General features: G+C 39.7%; 1 protein-coding gene across 6 annotated transcripts in view; it reads right to left on the reverse strand.

Moving 5' to 3' along the window:
* atp8a1 (ATPase phospholipid transporting 8A1) overlaps positions 1-24739 on the reverse strand; it is a 91775-nt gene extending 67036 nt beyond the window's left edge. For all 6 annotated transcript variants that reach the window (XM_029511771.1, XM_029511773.1, XM_029511769.1 and 3 more), the window contains exons 1-4: positions 24382-24739; positions 9114-9228; positions 3178-3277; positions 1555-1653 (exon numbers count right to left, since the gene is read on the reverse strand). In XM_029511771.1, the coding sequence (XP_029367631.1) occupies positions 1555-1653; positions 3178-3277; positions 9114-9228; positions 24382-24430 (363 nt within the window). In that variant the 5' untranslated portion in view covers positions 24431-24739. The remainder of the gene's footprint in view (positions 1-1554; positions 1654-3177; positions 3278-9113; positions 9229-24381) is intronic.
* Between the last annotated feature and the right edge of the window lie 1197 nt (positions 24740-25936).

Genomic DNA, 25936 nt, shown 5'->3' on the forward strand with positions numbered 1-25936 from the left:
TGCCTTTCCCCATGTGCACTCTGTCCAGAAAAGTTTATAGGAGAGACCTTACCTATCTATACTTACTTTTCGGACGCTTTTCTATTCATGTACAACTGCATTTATAAATACATTTTGGCCTTAACTGATTTGCTGATTATCTGTTTCAGCGTGTGTTGCTCTTTCTGTCCTGTCTTCTGAACATGAAGGAAAGGAGATGCACTTTATTCAGATATATTTAGATGATGTGTGTAATCATAGTGCAGTGGAGAGCGAGTAGTGCACAGAAGGTACGCATAAAGACTGCAGTATCAGGTCTCTGTATACTTCAGCTATAGTAGAGGAAATAGTGAAAGCAGCAAATGATAAAAGAATAGCACATTTGCAATGTTACCTTGATTAACCCGGTTTCAATAGTAAAATCTAAAAATAAGACAGTGGGCAGTGGCCATGGATGTTTACGCACAAAAGTAGATTCATGTTACTCTATTTTCAAATGCACTGCAGCTTGTGATTCGTCGTCTTGCATTTGAATTTTCTGGTGAAAGTTAGGGTTCCCAGAACAAAGAGCTACAATGTGCTGCAGCAGAGACAGCCAGCAACAAGGTAAGTCTCTTTCTGTACAGTGTGTCTCCATAGTGCATGATTCATGAAGTTAGGGGTCGATGTTGCCCTGGCAGGTCAAAATGAGAGGGACAGTGCAGTACAGGGAACAGACGTGTCTGCAGGTGACCTTCAGCAATAAAGACAGAGTCATCACCACTCTGTTCGCATGTTTTTCACAGCAGCCTGGGGGAAAAGGTGCTGTGCTGGTGCCTCCAGCACAAGATAGAAGCTAATAGTATAGAGTAACTGTCCACTGGGACCTGCATAGAGGATCGCATTGCAGGGTCACTGCAATACAGTAGAAATCAACATTCCCTCACTTGACTTGAGTGGATAACTTGGGGAACAAGAATAAATCTGTTTTAGAGCCTTTAACTTAGCAGACAAGAATTCACATTCTGGATTAATCACAGTCTATTTTGAATCATCTGTGTAACTGCTCAGATGTGCTTGAGGGCAAACAGGTTGCTTTGTTTAGTTAAAACTGACTGCCTTTGTCCATGAGCATTCAGCATCTAGGTTGAGTTGAGGGATGACTCTGGCTCGAGAAGGAGAGACCACTAAAGAGACCACTAAAATCAATCTGCATGTGTCTGTATGTCTCTGTGAAATGGAGTGTCTATATATCAAGGTGTATCCTGCTGTGGTCATATCACCATCACTACCTCCTCTCCACGGGGAGAACATACTATACAGTCAGATGAAACAAAAGCCAAATGAGAGCTCTGGGGTGGTGTTACTTTTAAGATGTTTGACTATGTTTATTATAATTATTTTCCGAATTGTTTTCCTCTCAACACCCTCCTTTTACAGTATTTTTCTTCCTGGTTTTATTATATTCCAAACCGCCTTTTTTAGAATTGTATTATTTTACCATATGTTATATGATATTTTATTTAAATATTTAAAATGTTCTAGTTTATCCAGCTGAAAAATTAAAGTCTTTATAATTATAATCCAAAATCTTACCAGGTCCTCAATGATTTCCTTTACAGCAGCCACCACCAGGATGAAGAGCAGTGGCACCAGTGTGGTCCAGCGACCAGTGGGAGACACATCTGGGATTTGCTGCATAAGGCACAGTAAGGAAAATTCTTTTTTTCGCTTCAGAAAATAAAAATATTTTTCAAAATCACACTGCACAATTTCAATATCAATTACTGTGTCTCCAAACATGATCATTCTGCTTTACACATCTGTACCCATTGAAAGGATGAGAGCCACTTTGCTATAAACCCTTTTTTGACCAGTCCTGGATACATGGCCTTGTTCGATCATTTTTGAATTCGAGATAGTTTTAAAATGAGAAGCATCGATATTTTAATCAAAGAAACACATTCAGTCATTAGCGTCAACAGTAGTGTCAACACGCTTTGCTTTAGTAACCTGACCTTAGAATTACAACTGTTATCGCACAGTTTGTGGAATAATCATCATTCATGAATTCAGGTCAAAAATAAATCTCCCAACTTAGAAGGAAGCCAATCCAACTATTATAAATTAACTGTCAAATACAAGTGTAATTAAAGCCAGGCCAGGGCCACTGGAGACATTCACTGTTGCACTGCTGAAAGGAAATGAATGAAATAGAGCTTCTCTCTTCCTCATCTGAATAGTGTTTTATTCAAGGTCAGAAAATCAACAGGACAGGTAATGTTGCTTGCTGCTTTTCAAGGCCACTGCATATAACCGTTTCCTCTCATGGATTTAAGTTTCAGTCTGATCATTCACCCTTTCATACACTCAACACAGCTCTTCTACTTCTGCTGTCATTTCAGACACTGCCACTCCCACCTACCTCCCTTCCCAACAGGCAGAATCACCTGACCAGCTTCTCCCGCCTGCTCACCTGCTCATCATCTTCCTAGTATACATATTGGATCCGTTTGTACATGCTCTCTGCCAGATTATCTTTGTGACATGTGCCTTAGCTTTCCAGGCCCTAAGATCTTAGCCTGTCTGTTTGATCCTGATGGTTTCTCTTTGTCCTTTTTCTCCTGTGTTGTCTTAGACACTACCTGTGCATCTGCCTCCTGACTCGACGTCAGGATTGGGTCATTTTAAAAATTATCAGGGCACTGATAATCTCTGCCCTGGAGGAGCTTATTTGTTTATCAAATTGAATGTTCAACATTTTTACATAACACCTCTATTGTACATGTGGCTTTCAATTATTTGGCCCATTTTGCAATGTAGTTTCTGCACTGCACTATAGTAAAATTGTAATATAATGGATCAAATGAGAGCAATCCACAACAGCCTATACATTTCCAAGGTATTTTATTTGTAGTACAGTGTGTTGAGCCTCCAGGTAGATCTAGTTTGTCTTCAAAGGAGGCGCATGTAGTATTACATGTATTATTCATTATCAGGATGCATAAAGTCCTGTGTGTATGTGTGCACGTTTGTGTGTGAGCCAACTTCTCTGCATGCATGTGAAATTACAGATACGACCTTTAGAAATGGTGTCTAGGTTATGGCAAACAGTAAAATGCAATGGGAACAAAGGAACAGCAATTTAATATTACTAGGTAATTCAGAAGTTGTCTTTGTATTTGAAACTTTGTCACATTGCAACACACCACGTCTTACCTGCAAGAGTGCAATGAAGAGAAAGAAGGCATTGGCTGCCCTCCTGAACTGTGAATAGAGGAACCGGGGAAGGAAGGTGAGGACATTGTATTTGGCAGTGCTGAAGATCAGATCAGAGGGGATAGGCGGTGGAGGATGGAAGAGACAAAGACATGAAAGACAAATAAAATAGTTAGCTTTCACAATTTCTTGGGCACATTTTGAAATTACAAAAAAAAGCATAAAACATGAATCTGGAGGTCATCAGATACTGCATTATTTAACCTAGCCTTTTAGGTGTGTTTGAATGTGTTAAGTGTTTTTTTCCTACAGATACAGATATGCCTGTGTTTGTGTGAGACTGATGAGCTGCAGAGACCAGTGGATGGATTGATCATAAAGACTAATTAGGAGGGAGAAGGGAGCTGACAGAGGGGGATGTAAAGAGTGAGCTATGTTTCCCGTGCTGCAGTGATGTGGTTTGTGGGTTGGGTGGTGATGGTGGTGTGTATCCTGAGGGTGGTGGACCCCCCAACAGCCCCACAATCGGACCTCCAGCAGCCTGATTTACAGCTGCATTAAAGGGCCAGTCAGAACAGCCACTTTGGGGAGGATATATGCCATGATGTATGCCAAGCCCCTGGCAGTGCTTTGCTTGCTCACGCGCTCACTAAAGCCATCGCACATGTACAAGCAGAATATCAGAGTATAGCCTCCAACTCATTTGAAAGAGTGAAGCATATGGAAGTTAATATTGGTGATACCTCTGTTTTAGTCTCGTAAGTCTAAATCTAATTTGACAGATATGGTTTCAGCATTTTTCCACATTCAGCATGTTCACAAGCACAAAGCACAAAAAAAAAGGATTTTTACATTCAATGTCATCATGGTTGCCTTGTACTGTAGAGCTGTCTAAGACAGAGTGAAAAGAGCAAGAGCAAGGCATTGTTCTGACAGCTAAACAATGCACAACCAGCCTCACAGAAGAGCCTGATGAAGAGCCCTGTCACAGCTAGGGTCAAGAATGGACCAGCTTTGTTCCATTCAACAAACTCTAGTTTTTAGGCTGCTGTAGTTATTTCAGTGACAGGGAAAAAAATCTTGGTCACCGGTAATAAAAGACTAGATGGTAATAATTTTTAACTTTAAATTTGAGCTAAATAATATGGGTGTGTTAACCACACATTTCCCCTCATTACAATTTCAGGAATGTAAAACCAGTAACTCATCTGAAATTTCTTTTCCTAGATGTTACAACAGAAGACTAACAGGTGTCAGGTGAAATTTGAAATTGTCATTTTGAGTTCAGGCCTGAATATATCCCATGACAATTTGAGTCAATTCATTTTCAAACTTTCAAATATCTAATCCAAAATTTGAAGAAATAAAAAGTAGATTGGTTTTGAACCAAAATATGTCAGCTTGTGAAAATCAGTTGTTCATACACATTTCAGGTGGTTATTTGATTATCAAACTATAATCCTCAAGGGCCTTCATAGATAAACAATAATTTCAAAACTGAGGTCATAAATGGCGATGCCTGAAAGGGGTAAAGGAGGGACAACAGAGTTCTTTATTTAACAATACTATCACTTTTAAGACCAACATAAGACAAGCAAGAAGATTTGGATCTATGTGGATATTTTTTACAGGCTTTACAGCAGACACAGGCTTTACAGATATTTAGCAAATGTTTGAGCTGAAAAATGAGCAAGGAGGGGCATCAGAGTTGAAATCATATATCTTTTAAAATCAGTGACACCCAACACAACATGAATCACCAGTTTTTTCTTTTCTTATTCAAAAAGATAGAATTCTTACTGTTGACTGTAATATATTTTATTGTTCCTATAATTCACAATAAGTAATAATAATAACTTTATATCCAACAAACTTTGAGTTGAGCACACTGGCATAGTGGTTAGCACTGTTACCCCACAACAAGAAGGTCACAGGTTTGGGCCTGGGGCCTTTCTGTGTAGGGCATAGGGCCCTTCCCATGCCTGCATGGGTTGCCTCTGGGTACTCCAGTTTCCTCCCATCATCCAAAGATATGCATATTTAGGTTAATTGTTCACTCTAAATTGCCCATAGGTCTGAGTGTGTGTGCATGTCGTAAATTGGCCCTTCTATGGATTGGTGTGTGTGATGTGAGCTGGGATTGGCTCCAGTTGCCCCACAACCCCCAATCACATCACATCTTACCCCCCCAAAAAGAGAATTTTGCCAACCTTTCTCAGAGCAATAAGGTAATTAAACCATTTCCTTAATCTATCCACAAGTCTGTTGTAATTTTAAATAAAATTTAATTCTTCCCGCTTCTAAGAGGATGTTATGTCCAAACCTAACTTTTTACATAGTGACTATATTATCTGATAGGGGGTTAAATATAATTTGCTTGTCTCATTTGTTTGTTTATAAAAGAACGTACACAAGTAACTTTAACAAAACTGGTCAGACCAGTTACCTTTCCAGATGATGAAGCACCTCCTGTCTTTTAGAGGCGTGCCTGTACCTGTACTTGTAACACTGCACACTCGCCAAATAACAATTGCTAAACTTTGGCATGTGGTGTGTGTCTTATGCACAGTTTAGTAGTAAATTAAGCCATTGTAATGAGAATGTCACCCAGTAAGTGGATGACAGAGAAATGTGTACTTGATGCATTTATGTGAGTGGGCCAAATAAGAATGTTCTACCCAGACAAGGCTTTGTGCTGTGCTTTGCATGTGGGTCATGGGTATGTGTTCATGTTTATCAGAACATCTCAACTGTCCCTTGTTTTCCTTGACAAATCATTCCATTTCAGTGTTTCATGGTTTGTTAAAATAGCTTGTACAGCCTCTCCTGTATACCACAGAATTAATCACCTTTGCATTACAATCCAATCTGCAAGAAACTAGTACAGATGAATGAACTTGTTCAAAGCAAGCCTTACATATAATAGTCCAACAGTGTCCATCCATTATAACACACGTCACATGCATGTGAGCAGTTACATGTTCTGAAAGTAGTGATGTCGCAGAGGGAGAATGAGAGCAAGTGAAAGCCAGAAAGCTGTGAGGGATTTCTGTCCGCTTAAAAGATTAGATTGACCATTCACAGACCTTGCGCCTATTGGTATTTCCACAGGTCACTTTGAAACAGCAAGCAATCCTCTTGGAAGAATTAGATCTTTAGAGCAGCTTTTGCCTTCAAGGCCTGGGGCCAACGTTTGGCCACACTTAGAATTCAAAAACTAGAGTGTTAACTGTTACATAAATAAAAACTGTGTTGATTTCCTTTTAGTCACTTTTAGTAACATTCTTGCTATAGCTAAAGCCACTAGCAGCTAGTACACTGTCTACTTACTGTAACTCTCTCGTATTGCTCATCCATATTACCTACAGGGAGGAGAACGACTTTCCTTTAGAGAGATAAAGGGCTGAAAATTGTAAATAATAATATTCCAAATTAACAAACAGAACCTCTTTGCTATCTAAAAGTCATCAGTGATCTACAAGCCGTGTACTTCAGTACTCAAATACTGCACTTCCAGTTAAAACCCCTGAAACAACTGTTTGAAACAAAAGTTGTTTGATAAGGTATTAATACCCAATCTGGTGTTGTGCTCACTGTGTCAGCTGTAGTTTTTACCTGAAAAAATGTGCTGCAAGAATTCGGTTAAATTCATGAACACATCATTACTGCAGATTTATGCATAATTACAACTGTTTTGTCAATATCAGTTGTATGTTATTAAAATCAAAAGCCAATCAATCTGAATGTTAATAACATTCAGTGGGACATACAGGCTAACAAACACAGCTACAAAAAAGGTATTCATTAGGCATGAAAAATCAAACACGAGACAACATTCAGATCCATCCATAAAGTTCAGGAATCCCAAAAAGTACATAATCTTGATCATTTTATCATCCTTATTTCTGTACTTTGCTTTTAAACAACAGACATTTCAGCTACCTGTGAATAGCATAATATTTTAAGTTGGGGCAGATCACCCACTGCTGGGTGCTGACTGCTCCTGGTGTTTTTTCCCCAAATGCAAAGGCCATATTAAACTTCTCTGATGCTATATAATTAAATCATCAACCATTTGGTACTCTAAAATGCTAATAATGCTATGTCTTCATTGCAAAAGCAAAAATGATAATTTACTAACTCTATAACTTCAAAATAATTATTAGCTCAATATCACCTTGTTAGCACCTTACTAATTATACAGTAACCCTAACCCTAAGGACACCAAAGGACACCAAATAATGAAAAACTATTTTCAGTTTGGTCTTTTCAGGAAACAAACCGCCTGAAGGAGGCGTCCCAGTGATTCACCTGGTTGGGCCGATGTCATTAAAGCCCCTCTCCTTCAACTCTGTCTCCTGTATATATCATGAAAATATTTCCTGTCTCAAACATGCCTTTAAAATTACTTTAAAAGCTTCTGCAATAATTACCCCTAATTTTACTAGCTGTATGCATCTATTCATCATGTCAGTACATGAAGCTATTTAGACAAATAGCATAACTGTAGGCACACTTACATTCTTCAGGCATTTTTTCTTTTATAACTCTTTTCTAACTTCTGTATACATCCATACACATCTTAAGCTGTTCATGCAGTAGGAATGCTAACAATAATACTCCTTGACAGGGGATGGCTTGACCCAAAAATCCTGACCTTTAATGCTAAAAAGCACCAAACTCCTCCAAGAAGATAAATAGGCCAGACTGGAAGATGTGGGCTAATGCACCATTGCTAATACCAATCTTGCGGGTACTTATCAAATATCATATGGTTAAGAGTGCTGTCATAGCTATACCTGTAAAGCAGACTTCTCTGCTGCAAAAAAAGTGGTGGCTCTTTACATGAAAAACACTGCACAGCATGTCTTCAAAAGTCATGTTAAAGTAGCAAGAAACATTATTAATAGATAGATATTACTCTGAAGTGCTTGTTATTTCTAAAACATGACAGTATCATCGTTAAGACTGTTTCACATTACCCTTGCTTGCACTGTACAATTGTGTCTGCCAAGAGGTAGAAAGTCTCCTGAGAAACTGAAGTTTAAGCCACAAAGGAAGTGTGTCTTCCTTGGTACAGTCACAACAGAAAAGTGTACAGTTCAAAGGTTTCTGGTTGTTGGAAAATTTGTAGCTCTTAATGATAAGTTAAAATGTACTGACTTACGTCAGGTTGACACAGTCAAAGACTGGTTTTAATTGAAGTGTTTTGCTTTCAACTCTAAAGGTTAATGTGAGGTTAAAGGTAAAGTGGCAAGTTATGCTGCAGGTCACCCAGAAAAGCAGTGATAACCCCTGGGTTACTAATTCAAAAATAGCAGGTCACACTACCAGCCACATACTTAAGAGATGACAGCTTGGTGTTTGAATTTTCAAACCAGCTCAAAGATTAAATTTAAATTTTGTGGCATCTTTCATTTACATAGCTACACTGGAAATGTTGGTTGGTAGTGATACAGGCCAGCCTTACCTTGCTGACTACAATGACGTCTTATAGAGAGCTATAATCTTACTATGTTGTCTTTTTATTTAATTGTTTTAATTTAGCTGCTTCCTCAGCTTAGTGAGGCAGATATTGTTTTTTTATCCATACAGTCCCAGACACCACTGAGGCCACACTGACACTTTCTTTCCATCTTAATGTATGAGAAAGTTTTTTTTTTTTTTTTATATTATTAATTTTTTACATCTGGAGAAGGAATATGAATTCTATCAGGGTTCATTTGTCCAAAAGGTTTATGTAGAAAAAATCTACTCTTTCTATTTACCCAATTTTGAGCCTGTGAGAAACCCAAAAGACAACAAGCAGCTATGCTGAAACGTCTCTGATAATAACTTAATGGAATTCAATTGACATTGATATTGTTTGATTATAACCACACACCTCTCAGTTCATACTGTTCATTAATATTCCCTCAAATAGACAATCTCCTTACCTGACTCGATTGCTGCAAAACTTTGTGAACTGTGGCTGGTTGAGGTATATCAGTCGGGCATCTTCTTGGTCAGCTAAGGATGTCTTTTCTGATGTGTCTTCTGTCTTTTCATATCCTGCAGAATGGGAGAAAAGATATTTTACAAACCAAAAAAAAAAATAAATAAATAAAACTCTGTCTTAACAAAAGGTGTTTTGACGCAACAGTTTTATTTTACTGCATATATGGTGGTCTGCACAATGTATGAGTGAAACAGTTAATATCAGGTTACACTTATAGACACTTGTAATTGCATGTATGTTAACTTGCCACAGGAAAGGAGCAATCTGATGTCAGGAGTTTTGACTTAATGAAGTGAGGAGGTGGAAGGCAAAAATGCCAAAAGAGGTGTCACTGACAACACATCTATTATCATTGCCTCCACACTAAAATGCCAACTTGAGGGGAAAAAAAACATTATATATATATATATATATATAATAATAGAAATACTAAGCACAGCATTTCATTTGGATTTATTGTGCATGAATATGAGTGAGAATGAGTACAGTAAATAATCCATAGTCTGATCACTAAAACCATTTTATCACTCCTATTTCAACAACTGCTCCTGAAAACTTTCCAGGACTGAATAAAAGCTTAGAATTTCCTAAGAGTGACATCTTGTTGGCAACAGTAGATACAACTTAGCGTGGATCAGCTGCAGCAGTGTGTGAGTGTCAATTAACTAAAATCAAGAGGTAGTATACATGCCAAACCCTTACCTAGCCATTTCATTTTGTGAAGAATTCTTGGATCTCCTCTAAATAAAGCACCACATTACTGTGTTGATATAAAATTATAAAAATAACAATAAAAATTGAGCCCTATTTTATGTGGATGTATGTTGTTGATGTTTATGTATAAAAGAATGGCATACAAGACTCATTCATCTTCATATAGCCATCATCATCATTCATCTAATCACTCAATTTTCCTCTAACTTCTAAATAAAACATTTAATTGACAGAAGCCACTCAGGTGTTTCAGTGCCTCCAGAAAACTGACGAACTGCTCTGCTCCCACTTAATTCAGCAATGTGGGATGGAACTGTGTTGGCTGGAGCAAGAGGTGTGGCAACAGAGGTGTTTCTGCCTCTTACCTTGTCTTTTTATGTAACAACCTACAAGCATCAGAGGGATGCCCTTCCACCTCTGGTAGTCTAGTTAACAGGAACTCTATGCACGCAGGAGATAGGTGCTGCATAATGTAAAAAGGATGTCTTGGGATATTCCAAGATTATCTCACTGTAGTTCAAAGTTGCTTACTCCAGTACAGGAGGACTCTTATGTCCCAGTAAGATGGCCTCATTTGATGGGGTCCCGATAAAATTCAAATGAAAAAATTCAAATAATCATTAGTCCAGGGCTGAAAGCCAAATTGATTCTGGTGTTTGGAGTTTCATCACATTAAGTTTAAGACTGACCTCTGGTAACTAAAGTGGAAATAGACAAACTCGAAAACAAATGTTTTACCAAATGAGATGAATATATGATACATCAAAATTAAAAACTCTTAGTGATTATTACATAAGTACAACGAAACTGATTTGGTGAGGTTAAAATTATAATGTTGAAAACTTTACTATAGGAATATAAACTATGAATGAACCATTTATAACGTTTCACTACTTTACAATTAATTAAGGCCAAAACATCAACACAGACATTGGTGACTATGTCATCATTAATTTTGTGAGACAAGAAATAATAAACTCCAAGACTCCTGAAGTTCAAATCTCCCTGTGCTCATGTTTAAACTGATACATTTAGATTAGTGTCCTCTGCGCTGGCAAGAGAAAACTACTATATGACTCTTCAGTTAACAGTAAGCCAAGACTCTCAAATTGCATTCATGTCATTTGAAATTCAGATGCTGGACAGTATTCCCTACCATGAAGTAGTAGTAGGGGTAAGTGTAGCATAGCTTCCATGACTACTTATAGATCCTGGTGTTTAAAAATGGAAAGGAGGACTTCTCTCGGGCACAAGGGGAGTGGGAGGGTGGGAAGTTGGGAGCTCGAAACCTCAAAAACAACAACAAATCACAGTGTAACCGGAGACCAATGGGATATACCCTAGTTGCAACCTGTGCCCCGCCCCCCTGCCTGCAGTAGTTCTTTCTAGACATATCAAGCGAATTGGAAACAAAGTAAAAAAAAACTTGCTCAGTCTTCAAAGTCACACTTTCTGTTATTTGTTTCACTTCTTATTCTGCCTTTACTCTTTACTATTTCTACCTCATGTTACACAAAGCTTGAATATTAAATTATAGCTCTTGTTATTATAATGAACCGCTTAGTGTCATACTGGGAGTGAGTGAAAAATATTCCTTCATCCAAACACAATCTCCTTCGTTTGCCTCTTCACCATGTGCTCCAAGTCTAAAATTAAGATGGCCCCCTGTAGTCATTCGGTCATCAGGGAAAACATTGGTAGGCTATCCCAGGCCTGTTATATAAGACACCAAAGGTTTATTGGATTAGCATGAAAAGTTCTCTGGATCCAGGAAGCACCAGAAGATAAAACAGATGGCGAGTGCTAAGCAGGGAAACCTCCCTTGACACCTGTGATTATAACATGTACCGTTTAGGTAAAGGTCAGATATAGATCCTTGGTGTCCACAATATGACAGTCATCTATTGATTCTTTGAAATCAAGGTTCAGTTTTCTGGTGTAGAGAGTGAAATAAGTAATGATTCAAATTTGCACACAGAAAAAAGATAGTGAGAGAAAAGAGTGATATATAAAGAAAGTGTTTATTCGCCTGGAATTCACTGTTATCAATTTAAGAAATATTTTTTCACAAACATTGTTTCAATTCAGACTTTAGATTTTCCACACATAATAGGATAAAGAATGGAAATGAATTTTAAATAGGTCTATTTAGGGCTCTAAATTTAGCCCATTTCCAAGTATAAACAGCAACAGTAACAGTACAACAGTACAAGACAGATGATGATTCACAGATGCATGACTTAAAAAATTATTATAAAACAAATCAAAGACATATAAAAAAAAAAAAAAAAACTCAATAAAAGCATTTTGATGGCATTGTTGCCACAGCATCTTATAATATTGCTGAAAAGCTCCCAGACTGATCCTGCAGTACCTTGAGGATATAAAGTCACTTTTAAAGAAGAAGTAACTTCCCACTTCTTAGTACAACTAAACAATTTTCCAGCCAAGAGCTCACCTGGTTATGTAGGTAAGAGACGTGTTTGGGAATCAGTAACAGCACTGAGTAACGGTCAGGGAGTGAACAGAGGACACAGACTTTAAGGCTTCACTAAGTTTGGGTTTTGTGAGGATAGGGTTATATGACTGTGGATAACATTGTTTGTTCAGTATTGGTCTTCATTTTAACTTTAACTGGACCCCCAGGAGTGTCCAGTAGATCATCAGATTTCTGCAAGAAACATAATCCCATTTGTGATTGAGATTCTTTTTCAAGCACTGTTCACACAAATGCCAGTAATGATGTGCGATAAAGAAAAAGCCTGCACCTCAAGGGGTAGAACCAGCAAACAGCCAGATAACCAAAACCTTTATGAAGCTTTGGCTATCAAGGAATTAGTTTTTACAGTGACTAATGAAAACAAGAGGCTGGAATAACTGCTGATTGCAGCATAAGGCCTGCATAAAATAACAGACCAGAGGAGCGAGCTGAGCAACTGTGATTGATGTTGTGTCTCTGTACTGTGAATGAGCCCTCGCAGCAAGAGCCTGGGTGCCGGGGTAGGCCAGGTGCTGCAATGCACCAGTTGCAGCTGTTATTGCTGCTGCTGAACTTGGTCCTGTTGGCTCTCCTTAATTTGAATTTACACAAGTAAAGTAATGGCGGGAACAACAGTGGCTGTCACAGCAATACTTATATATAAGAAATTCATAGTTAAGAGGCAGATAATGGCAAAAAACCTCAAGTGTTTTAGCCACTTGTGCCTGTTCAGTATTACCCATGAAAAAAAAAAAAACCTAATCCAACCATTTTTGATTGGTAGCTATTTTTCATACATTTATTCGATTGAGGATTTATAATGCTAATCTCAATAAAATATAGAACTAATGGCTATGGGTTGCTATTGGTTAGGAGAGACTGCTACATTTTTAAAAATCTTAGCTAACATTGTGGACTATTCCACCTGGTAAATTGGAATTGCCCCAGAGCACAGCAAGGTTTGGTATTGAACTCCTATGTACATATTCTCCCTCCTGGTGCTTTGGCTTCCACCCATAGTCCAAAAACATGCACATATAGGTTAAATGGTGACTTAAAATGCCTTTAGGGATGAGTGCAACTGTGAATGGTTGTTGATCTCTACTGCCTTTCTATTTCCAGGTTGCAGGGGGTACTGGAGCCAATCCCAGCCAGCGTTCCGGGCGAGGGGCGGGGTACATCATGGACAGGTCTCACATTCACATTCTATGGACAATTTAGAGTCACCAGTTAACCATGGGACATCGGACAATGTGAGGAAACACACACAGACATGGGGAGAACATGCAAACTCCAGAAAGGCCCCAGGCAGGGAAACGAACCCACAACCTTCTTCTTGTGGGGTTACAGTGTTAACCACTACGCCGCTGTGCTGCCCACAGTATAAACAATGAATTCAGAACTATACCACATAGGTTATTATGCTATCTTTGGAAGACCGACTACAGCCAGTTTTTAGCCAGAATACTTAACCAATTTTGTTCTTAAAATAGGTTTGATTTTTAGTCTTGCTCTTCAAGCACAGCATGATCTCCAGGTTTTTAGTACAGCTGCTATTCTCACACACCTGATCCAGTTAAAAGCTCTGTATCGAATGCTTAAATTGGATTAGAAAAGCAAGAACAGGGTTAGAGCCAGAGAGCAGTCACCTGGGCTTGAGGAGTTGATAGAGAATGAAACTCTGACTCATCTACTCTGCGATTTCAATTAAATATGATGAACAGGAAAAAGTGCATATACGTACTGTCAAGTTTGAAAACTAAGGCAACAATGGACAATTGTTGTCAAGTGAAATCTGGTGCATCTGTAACCACATTTTAAAGTTGCACACAAGACCAACCATGACAGGCCAATGTCAAAGGCTGGGAGTGAAAGGTGGAGGTAGATCCATTATGAAAAACAGCCTTTCCTAGATCCCCCCAAAGAAGCATTTAAGGCATCCCCAGCCACTGCCACTGAAATCTCACTGTGAAATGCTCTTAATAATCCCTGGTGGACGCTGTATTTTCTCAGAACTAATTTCATTAACTGGAGGCGTGTCATGGCTCAACTACCCTGACACCAATAAAGAGAACAAGAAACTGGTTGGGGAGAAAGCTGAGAACATAATTTTTCATCTGTGTTATAATAGCCTTCATAACAACACCTTTCATCTATTAATGGACACACATATATTACTCATACTAACTGGCTGTATAAAAACAATACAAGAGGCATGGAAGGAGAAGAGAGGAAACAGCTCCAAGGAGTAAAGTTAAGCTCAGTAGGAGTAAAGAGCAGAAGAACACAGCTCTTAAGGGGAAGTCTCTGGGGGTAGGATCAATGCCACCAAGTGTCGTAATGAGTTTGGATGCAGGCCAGATGTCAGGATTATTTCTTGTGTCAGCCAACAGAGAGACAAGTGGAACAATAATCACAAGGGGGCACGTACTTTGGAGAGGCTGCCCAATGGAAAAAACTCGGCCCAGTGTGCCTTGGCATTAGCCAAGGTATGTCAGTCTTCCCCTGTCTGTCTTCTTTTCCATGGCTAAAACATTCTAAGTTGCAACTAACCCTTATCCCGGAAACTCCAACCTCAATCAAACAAAAACTTGTATTCTTTTCTATCCTGTGTTATTCAACCATACACCTCAACAGGATGTCCTGTGCACGGCATGACCTACAAACGAAAATCATCTAGTCAACACATCAAAATGTATTTAAAAAAAAAAAAAAGAGCAATACACTCACAATCTCAAATCATTTAACTTTTTTTTTTTATCTGTTTGAATTTATCTTGATTTTAGAGTTGTAATCAATTGTATTACCTTTGATTATATTGTTGTTCTTAAAAGAACATGATAAAGCACAAGAAATTATGCTTGATGAACTGGCTCTGTATTGTCACACAATAAGCACTAATCCTTGGTTTAACATGAGAGGATCAAATGAAAACAGAGTTGTTTAGATTTTAGCATCATCTTATTTTGACTACTAATGTGACCTCAGCTTTTGTTGGAAATCATAAAACATATCATGACACAAGCTGGCTGCATTTTACAGCTTCTTTTGGTCAGCACTTACTATGTCTATGATTACACACTAATGATTCAGCTGGCTCCATGACTAAGCCTTAGGATCCATCAGAGAGGCTCATCAGTCTCTCCCTGGGGGTATAAAATCCATCTAGAGGTAAATCAAAACATAGAAAGGCTTTTTCTTCCAGATATAGGTCCAGGCAGATTCATCTCTAACTGTTGAGATACCAATCAATCACTGATGAACCTATAAGAGTTGAGGGCTAGGCAAAGTGCGGCTGACAGGGCATGTGGCCTCGTAGCTAGACTGAAATACAATTCATTCAACACTGTATATAATATAGTATATACATACTGGGATGGGCAGGGGCATTTACCTTCAGGATATTGTAATTAATCCTACATATACAAACAAATGGCAACCAAACCATAATCGAGAGACTGACAGAAAAATCTGCAACAAATATGCAAAAGAATTACTCCTGAAGAAGTGCTTCATGTGTGTAGATCCCTCTTTCACGTGTGCAGATTTCCATCTAATAAGTACCATAAAACAAGTAAACCCAAAAGGTGAGGGGAATACGAAGTCCAGCGTCATCACTCTGGACATTTTTCACCTTAACCCGCGGCTATCTACCATACTTATTGGGGTCAAATTAGTTCCAAATGCCTGAGTTTTGGGATCTCTCAACCCATCTCAACAACCCACTGAGCCTAATGTGCCATTTATATCTGCTTATCACCACCAAAGAAAGATCTGTACATGATTCATTAATGTCAGATAAATAATTAAGTAGACACAGCAGCCACAGCCTATTCATGGGAATCAAAGTCCCAGAGATGAAAGCTCCCCCTCTCCTGCATTTTGTGAGTGTGAGGGGGGCAGATGTAGAAGGATAGAGATACAGCCTCAATCTAAGCAACAGTAACATCCATAAGTCGCTTATCACATCACAGTGTTGTAACCAGCACTCACAACAACAACGAGGCAGCTGCAAGAACTAATCCCCCTCCCTGCTTGGCCCCTGTCTGGCTAACCCAGAGGCTCAGACGGGCTACGATGGGACGGACAGTCCAGGGACAACACTGGCAGCTGGGGCTTGCTGTGACATCACAGCCTGGGTCTGACTTAGCTTAGTGAGGGATCTGCAGGGCTAGAAACCCTTCCACTGTAGGCAATTTTATCAATGGCAAAAGGAAAGGGCATATGGTCTGCAGCAGGAAATAGACCTGGTAAACATCAGTCATTCTGAGATAGTGTGATGTTTGTGTGGTGCTTGACCTCAAATTAGTGCCCTGTTTTTTCATCAATGCTGCTGAATAACACCAGGGGCCATCACAAAGATAGGCACACTATATTTTTGTGAGTGTCACAATTAGAAAACCTTTGTGGTTCCACTACAACATACAGATTAATACATCAACGTATTTTGTTTGTTCCCCAAAGCTGTAGAGGAAATACGAAAGTAGGAAGAAATAGTTCTGAAAAAGGAGTTGATTAAAAACAGTCTTCCTAAAATGTTAGCCATTTAAAGGATTTCCAAACACTGCTTCATGAATGATGTCCGTTTGTTGGTAGCTGCTTCATGTTAGATAGTCCCTGATCCAGTTTTTGTTTGCCATCTGTTTGTTATCTCCCATTTCCTATTTGACAGGTGACATTCTTGCTGTGACATTTCAAGAAGGATGTCAAACTTGCCTACCTAGAGCAGTTATAGTACTGCATGAGTGTTGAACAACTTCAGAAAAGCCACAAACTGAAGATTTATGAATCAAACAAAACTCAAAATAAAAACAATATCTACATTAAATTTCAGTCAGTCACTACACTCATTTTTATCATGTTCTCTAAAAATAACTATAGTATACAGATGGCTGAGCAGTGACAATTAATCTATCCCAGTTTTTGAGTGATGCTCACTGACCTGGTCTGACATGTTTCAATGTTAGCATAACAAGAAAAAATAGCACCTCCATGATCCTGAACTACAAAAAAAAAAAAAAAAAAAAAAAAACACACCACATGTATTTATTTATTACATATTTGTCTTTTAGCACCGTCGAGAATATTATGTGGATTTTATCCTTCACAATTATTGATTCAGGCCACAGTCCATCAATTAATGGCACAATACATTACAAAATTGCATGTACTAGAAGAGAATATGCACAGCTGAAGCTATGATGACATTATTCTGAGAATAACCATCCAAACAGTATGACCCATATATGGTTTTGTAAAGAAATAGCTCAGCAGAGACACGGTGCGTTTGATCTGCATTAGCTACTCCTTTATGACTTCATCTTGCTACTTATTTCCCTGCATCAGGCAAATTTGATCTACAATCAGACTACTTTTGAAATCAAGTGGTTACAGACCTGCACTGATACAGATGCATGGTAACATAATAAATACTGATGCCATATATGGAAGTCTCTAACATATGTTTTAGACCAGACATACAGTTGACAACATAAATCTTTGAGATCTTGCTGGTCAAGGGCAGTAAGAGTGTTAAAAAGCTTTCAAAGTGTTTGAAAGCAGAGGAACAGGAATTTCGCATCGACCACTACTTCTTACGGAGTAAGCCGAGTCAGTCGAGTGAAGTTCAAGCAGGAAGAAACCCCACAGTCCTGTGGCAGTTAATGATAGTGGTGTGGCAGAAACAGGATTTACCCAGAGTCTGGAGGAGAGCAGGAGGGGTGTTTATCCTCAAGAAGATCTCCTCCACTATCAACCACAGCCACATCAGCCTTTGGAATTTTGAAGGAAATATTTTCTTCAGTGTACTGGCTCACAAACTGGTTGGCTACCTTGACAAGAACGGGTACATTGACACTACTGTGCAGAAAGCAAGGATACCAGGCTTTTCGGGGTGTCTGGAGCATGCAACAATGATTTGGCATCAAATTCAGGTTGCCAACAAGAGGGAGCCTGTATGTCTCCAGCCAGCCTGAGACATATCCTGGTTGGACGAAGACAAGCTTGTCATAAGGCCGTAACACTTGCCAGCACAACCAGGTGTTGAGGTGTTTGGCGGCAAGCCTAGAGGTTAAAAGAACTGCCATCAATGCCCTAGCTCCTACAACATCCAACCCTACACCCACAATACCATTCTGAAGTACTGGCACAACACCTAATAGAGGCTGCTTGTGGACCTGGACCAACGTCTCTGCTTCCCCACCAAGATCGCCACAACAAACCTCAGGCCTGAGGTCAAGCTTTGGTCCAGCGGACTCAGAAATGCGTGGATGGAAGACCAAGGTCTATCCAGTTGAGATGGATGCAGAGGGTTTGTGGTCAGATCAACAATCAGGCCGAGGTCAAGATCTGCAGCATGCCATCAACTCCCTTTCTAGGGCTGCAGAAGAGTCAAGTCCCTGGCTCTAGATGGAGGGGCGAGACAGTGTCTGGGCTCCAAAGCAGCAGCAGCTGGGCAAGCAGTGGATCCAGTGCAGAGAAGGGCACACCTGGGACGCCAGTCAGTGCCAACAAGCCCTCTGGAGACATTGGAGACTAATCATCGAAACACTGATGCAGGAGGGTGCCCACCTGATGACCTCTGTGAAGCCTGCACTCTGTACTCAACTGAAGACCGTCTCCTGCAACCCACGGCTTGGAAGCCATCAGTGTAAAGATCCCATTATCTCAGGCAACATGGTTTTAACGGATTGGAACACCTAGTCCTATCTTTGAACTGAACTCACAAACAATCATAATGATGCTTTCCCGAGGAGTGCCTGCCAACACGCTTCCACCTGACCTTTCCATCCTGCTGTGAGACAATGACATTGACTGTCTCCTTGCACATTCTGGCTTGCTGTAGTTTCCCGCAGTTAATTCATGCATGAACACCATAGACAACCACACCCAGACTCCAATCATGATTTCTGCTAACCAGCAAGAAAAAGAATAATTATAGATACATTAAAGGGATTTTTGTAATGGTATAACGCTGTATTCATGACTGGTTTAATGTGAAGGAACAGGAAGTGTTACTGTACAGGAGGGCTTTGGGGAACAGGAGCGCTTTGGTCTGCAGAGCCAAGGATTTAATCAGTTCTGGAGAATCAATAGTTTAGGGATTCTTCCTGATGTTTTAAACGCTTCAAGAAGTTAAGGTTAGGGGTTTGACATTACAGTTTTTGCAATCATCTAACTGATGAAATGTAAAAAAAAAAAAACTATCACTGAATAGAAAAAAGCCAAAATATTGGTATTCACTTGATTGATTGATTACATTTTCTGAGAATCTAAGTAAATAATCTACCTCTCGATACATGCAACAAAACTTTGAGTCGAAACACATTTCGATAAATAAATTCTACATTTAATGCAAAAAAATAATTGTTCTCATAAAATATGAAGGCTTTATGCTTTCCCGTTTTATTGTACAGAATACTATTTATAATATTTACATATCTATTAAATATTTTGGATAGCTGGTCAGAGCAAATTAAAATTTTATTTAAAGAGTAGTTACTTTCCACAAAGTTCATCATCAGAACAGCATCAGGTCATGGGTCTTCCTTTTCAGGTCCATACAACAATGTGTATGAGCAAATAAAAAGGTTCTGTGTGTCTGCATTAGAGAAACTGTAAATACATCTTTTTATGGAAACATGCATATGAGCATTTTCCCTTTTTGTTTCCCTTGTCACTGTGGTCTGCCACATTCACTTTGCCTTGCAGACAGAGGAGAATCATTCAGGTGAGGGAACTGAGTGTCTGAGGAAACATATTAGACTGGCTCCAGGTTAGTGATGGAGGCGGAACATGAAGTGGAAAATGGAGCAGAGGAGATGTCCCATGCCGGCACATAGAGTACAGAGGCCCAAGGGGACTTGATATGACACACCAGTGGCCCCAGACAAGGGATTTAGTGGCATGTTGGGCTTTTGTGCTACATTACTATCAGCCAGTGATCCGCCAGACACATGGGCAGCCCTCAATCCCTTTAGAAGGTAGCAATCTATCCCCCTCCAGTCTCCCATCCCATGCTGTTACCATATTCAGGCAGACTGACGCTTAGCTGGTGTTATTGAAATGCTGTAGGGAGACATCCTGCTTCACTTCCACATGAAAAAAAAAAAGTCTCAAGAATGAAAGAAAGTGAGGTGATATGCTTAAATAACAGGAAGAATATTTTGTTTTTCAAAACTTGTGAACAATCAGGAGCAGAAGTGCTCTTTCCATCGTCTGAATGAGCTGACAAAGAAGAGGATTTAGGTTTTGGGCAGATTCATCCTTACAAAACAGGCTTACCTTCCTATCTTTTCCTTTAGTGTCAATTGTAAGAGTGGATTTGATCTGTCTGCAGACAAGCACAAGAGCTAAGACTGCAAACAGGATGTTTGTTGCCATCTGTCCAGTCTTGACTCCTGTCGATCAGTTATCAATCAGGTATCAAGAGCCTTCCTGCCTGTCATGGAAACGTGTATCAGGAAGATCAGCATCTAAAAGCCGTCTGTCTGTTATTGTAGGAATACACATTAAACATAATGATACCAACTGACGTCACCTGTACCCCAAGCAACCTAGATAAGGTTATTTTGGAAACACATTCAACAAAAGCTGGCAGTGATGTTGGATGTTTCCAAAGCACAGAGGAGAGTGACAAGGAGTGGAGTAGGACGTGGTGGGCCAGACTGGGGAGTGTGCATTGAGAGCTGACAGACAGGCTGCTGATGGATTAGGTGGTAAGCTTTGGCAGAGGGCTGCCCTTTCTCGATGGAAGCCAGCCTGATGTGCTGATGTACTGTGGTGATTAAAATATAAAACTGAATGGTGGGGAGGGTGTTTATACACTCATAAAAACAGCCAAAAGAAATACTGCAGAACAGTTAATCAGATATGGAGCCATCGAGACGGTGGAAATGTTGATGCTGAAGCAGCAGCACAGGTCGGCCACTTGATAGGCGACTGAAACCAACAACTGTTGAAACAGGAGGATGATACTGTGTGCTTAGTGCCAAAATAGGGGCTAGTGAAATACAGAGATATCGTTTGCTCTTTGGAATCTAAAAAGGTATAGTGTGGTATTTGGGGGTGAGGGGTGACATCATTAGCTACTGCATAATTCATGCATTTGCTCTTGTGTCTGCAGCAGCCATGTTGATCAACTGATTACCATGGAAGCTATGAGTGCTTACTTATTTAGACTTCTACCAGTAAAATGTTTGGGTCTTCAGCAGACTAATACAAGCATATGTAATGTGCACTGGATCACAAGTTCAGTCATAATTAATGGGTCTTAAGCTGCATTTTAAAAGCAATTCAAATCAACCACCAAGTGCACACACTTATGACAAGATGATGTGAAATCTCCAGTGTGAGATGTACCCTTTTCACACCACTCAGGTTAATGCAGAAATTATTTCAGGAGGAACTCAATGATTGAGTCAAGGGCACATATGATGGTTTTACTGACAGGTTTGAATCTATTCAGTCTTATACATCTTTTAAATATAGGAAAAACCAATAAAAGCCAGAGGTCAGTTTTTTCCCCACATTCTGCAGCGATATGCATTCATTATTCTTGATACATGAACCACCCGGCTTACAGCTACAGAGCAGCAAGATCAATTGCTACCACAACCATTAATTGTTTTGTCACATTAAATGCACTGCTGTATTTTAAATTATGAAAAGAAATAAATATGATAACATCAAGGCCAACTGTTGGGAATATGGATACAAACTGCTTGAACCACTATATGCCATACAGGCACAATTTAAGAGTTTAATGGCTTCTAGTGATGTTGCCCCACAAAGAGAAGGTTGGGGGTTCAGTTTCCGGCCTGAGTTCCTTTCTGTGCGGGTTTGCATGTTCTCCTCGTGTCTGTGTGGGTTTCCTCCCACCGTCCAAAGACATGCATGTCTAGGTTAACTGGTGACTCTAAATTGTCCGTAGGTCTTAGTGTGAGTGGTTGTTCATCTCTGTTTGTCTCTGTATGTTGGCCCTGTGATGGACTGGCGGCCTGTCCAGGGTGCACCCCACCCTCACCCGAAACGTTGGCTGGAATTGGCTCCAGCAGCCACCAGAACCCAGAAATGGAAAAGCGTCAGAAGATGAATGGTAGGATGGATGGATTATACGTGTTAAAAAAGTGGAGCAACAACTGACAACAACAATAATAACAACAATATCTTCCTAATGTTTTTATGTCACAGGTAAATCCTCTGAGCTATTCTGTAAAAAGGTGAAAAAGGTGCAACAAACATTTTTTGTTGTTTTTCTGTACTACAGTTTTACAAATCAGTATTTTTTAAGCCTTGCAGACATATCTGTGTGTTGACTAACAGTGAATCATTAGATCAAGTTGCATGTCCATCCATCCAAAATGTACTTATGGCTAATTCTATCTGTATGGGTGAACCCTTTTACTCAAGGTAAATTAGGAATCACTGCATTTGTATTTCACCAATTGACTCAATGAAATTCATATATTAGGGATGCAGGTTTAATGTACACTTAGTGCTCCTATATTTTGTGTCATGGAACAAGAAAATGCAAAAAGAGAGCAACTTAGTTCTAATTAACAGATATTAAGAGGTCAGGTTGCTTGCTTTGGAAGCCATAGTATATACTCAACAGCTGTAACTCAGATTGAGATATAAGCCTAAGATTACAGATATTAATTAAATATAAGCCACCTAGAACTCAAACGATGACAGCATCATTGCATTCACTGTGAAGAAAATGGACACTGCAGTGAGCATCGTAAATATTGTGATATGTTATTGATCCCTGTAGATAAATTCTTCCTCCTATCCAGAGAGATATGAGGTCAGGGGCAGTCACAAAACAATGAATTTAAAGCACAAGCAAGCAAGCCCCACAGTGCACCAGCAGGGAGGAATATGTCTTAGCTGTGCTTGTCCAGCTAAAGGTGCTCTGCTGGATAAACAAACACACCTTAATGAGACTAAGCAGGCTTTGCCTTCCTAAAATAAATAGATCCCCATATAAGCATTCAAATGACTTCTGGCCATCTATCTGCATTTTCTTTTCCTAACAAAGGCAGTTGAGATGCAATGGAAAGTTACTGGTGCAGTGAAGGAGTGAGGGTCCCAGCTGAATTACAAGAGCTGTATTATCAGACCCACACAACTGTGGATGTCATTTGACACTTGTTATATGCAGTACTTTTACTCAAGCATTGTACTGAAGTACACGTTAGAAATATTCGTACATCACTTGATTAATTTCCCTGTTTGCTACTTGTTCTTCTCTACAATTGATGCAAATATTCTACCTTTAATGTACAACAATAAAGTGACACATGGTTTTATACAGTCAACTGTTATGCAATGTTAAGGTACATTTAGTCCTGTTCAGAAATGGAGCATTGGGCACTACTTTCAGTATATTTTGATAGATTTTACTTCTAATAGTATTTAAGTTGAATACTTTTCCCACCACAGATTTGTTGTGCTGTCAGACTTGTGTGTAGTAGCATTAGAGATCAAGTTGCAATCGTCCTGAGCACTTATCCTGCTTGCTGAGTTCATACCACCCTTTGTGGTGAGCCCCTGACATAGCTGGGGTGGATGGGGGGCCGTGGGGGGTCCCAGTCTGGGTGGGTGCAGGGTCAGGTGCACCCTAAACCAGTTTCATCTCAAGAGGCTTCGTGCAAAAGCTACTGACACCAATCTGATAAAGCCTTTGTCTGAGGGGAACTCCTGCTATATCTGCAGACACAGGGACCAAATCAGGAAACCTCCGCTTTCCTTTTGTGCTTTTCTTGAAATAAGTCGAGTAGTTCCCCCCCTCCACATAGTCGCTGAGCTCAGAAAACTCAGATCCAGCCGGCGGGGTTCCCTTCACCCCGGCTCCGGGACCGTTAATCACAGCTTTTAGCTAGCAAGTTACTGTACTTCCAGAGAGCCGCCGGCCCTCTTGGGGCGACAAGGAAACACCCGTAAAACGGTGAACACGATTTGTCAAACATTTTTCGGACACGTACGCCGAGGTAAAACTGTTTTTACTTACCGTCCGCCCGGGTACGAAGATCTGACATGGTTCTCTGGACGGGCGGCATCGCTCCGCGCCGAGCCGGGAGACGGCACCTGTCAAACGGCCGTTAGTTGTGGTGCCTGCGGCAGCTTCTGCTTTCGCGCAACCGTTGTTTAAAAAAAAAAAAAAAAAGTGTTAAAAATCAAGCGGGGGAGCTCCTCTCATGCGGACTACACTGCTGCGTGTTCAGTGTTGATAAGGAGAGCTGTTTATGAGCACTCATTTCCCGGTGGTAGGAGAGCCATGGCCGGGAGCCCAGAGCTTCATGGATCCGCGCACCACGGTTCACTCTGCGGATTAGCGAGTCAGTTGATGCCGCCGGTCTGGAGCTCGGACTCGGACTCCACGAACACTGAAACAAGGGGGACGGGACCGCTTCACATTCTGGGCCGTACCACTCTTCGCCGCAACGGGAGGGGGAGACCGGATGTACTAATGGTCTTTTCACCGCTGATAAATAAAACAACCAACCCCCCATATATACATATATTCTAAAACGATAACGAATTGACTATAACCACTAGTGGCTAGCACTGAGTTTGTTTGTTTGTTTTTTATGTCAGCATAATTTATTGGTGAATACCCCCCCGGCAGACGCTGTCTTTCTCCGGGCTGAAGAGACAACAACAGTACACTGGGTGGGAGTTTCTTCATCACGATTCAGTCTCACATTTTTTGTTAAAAATGTCATTAATGCATTAATACTTACTGCTATGTCAAGAAATGACGCCTGCCACCATAATAGGATTTATATTTTGCAGGCAGGAAAGGTCTCAACTATTTCTTGTGTTTTGAATATAGCATTTACCTATCACCCACTTAATTTCTCCTTTATCAGATAATGGATTTACAAAGTCGCATTTTTTACTATATAAGCGGTGGGAAATAAGAGTTTACATGCAGTTGAACAGCAACAATTATAAAATACTTAACTTGACTGGTTCCATTTTATGCTGCTTGCAGTTTTTTGTCCCAAATTTCAGCAGTAATATTGCAGTTAATCCACTGCATTCATTTGGAGTTACTTTGCAGATTTAGACCTTGAAATGACACTACATACTTTTAACACCATTTACAAGTCAACAAATGTATCAATAATTATGTGATATTATACATTATTGTAAAATCAGATATTCATTTTAGGCAACTTAGACTAAATACATGTTAATACTTCTAAAAAAATGTTTTAACTTCTATTCAAGTAAGATCAATTGCAGGACAGTAACCAAGTAAAGTAACAGAAGTTATTTTGTTGAACTGCATTTAGATAATTCTGAAATCGCACTATACAGTCCTTCTATACATGGAAATGATGTTCAGCTATATATGGGATTTGGCCTTCAAATATATGAGATGCTTTTAAAATTTGTCTGGTATGTTTTGTTAACTTGTAAAGTTACTCGTTATTTCTGCAAAGAAATTGTTTAAATATGATGTAAGTATTCTTTTGTTTTGTAAATTCAGCCAATGGAGCATTGGGCACCACTTTCAGTAAATTTTTTCTAGAAGAAATATGGACTTTCCCCAGACT

Source organism: Echeneis naucrates, chromosome 10, assembly GCF_900963305.1.
Source record: "Echeneis naucrates chromosome 10, fEcheNa1.1, whole genome shotgun sequence".
Classification (NCBI taxonomy): domain Eukaryota; kingdom Metazoa; phylum Chordata; class Actinopteri; order Carangiformes; family Echeneidae; genus Echeneis; species Echeneis naucrates.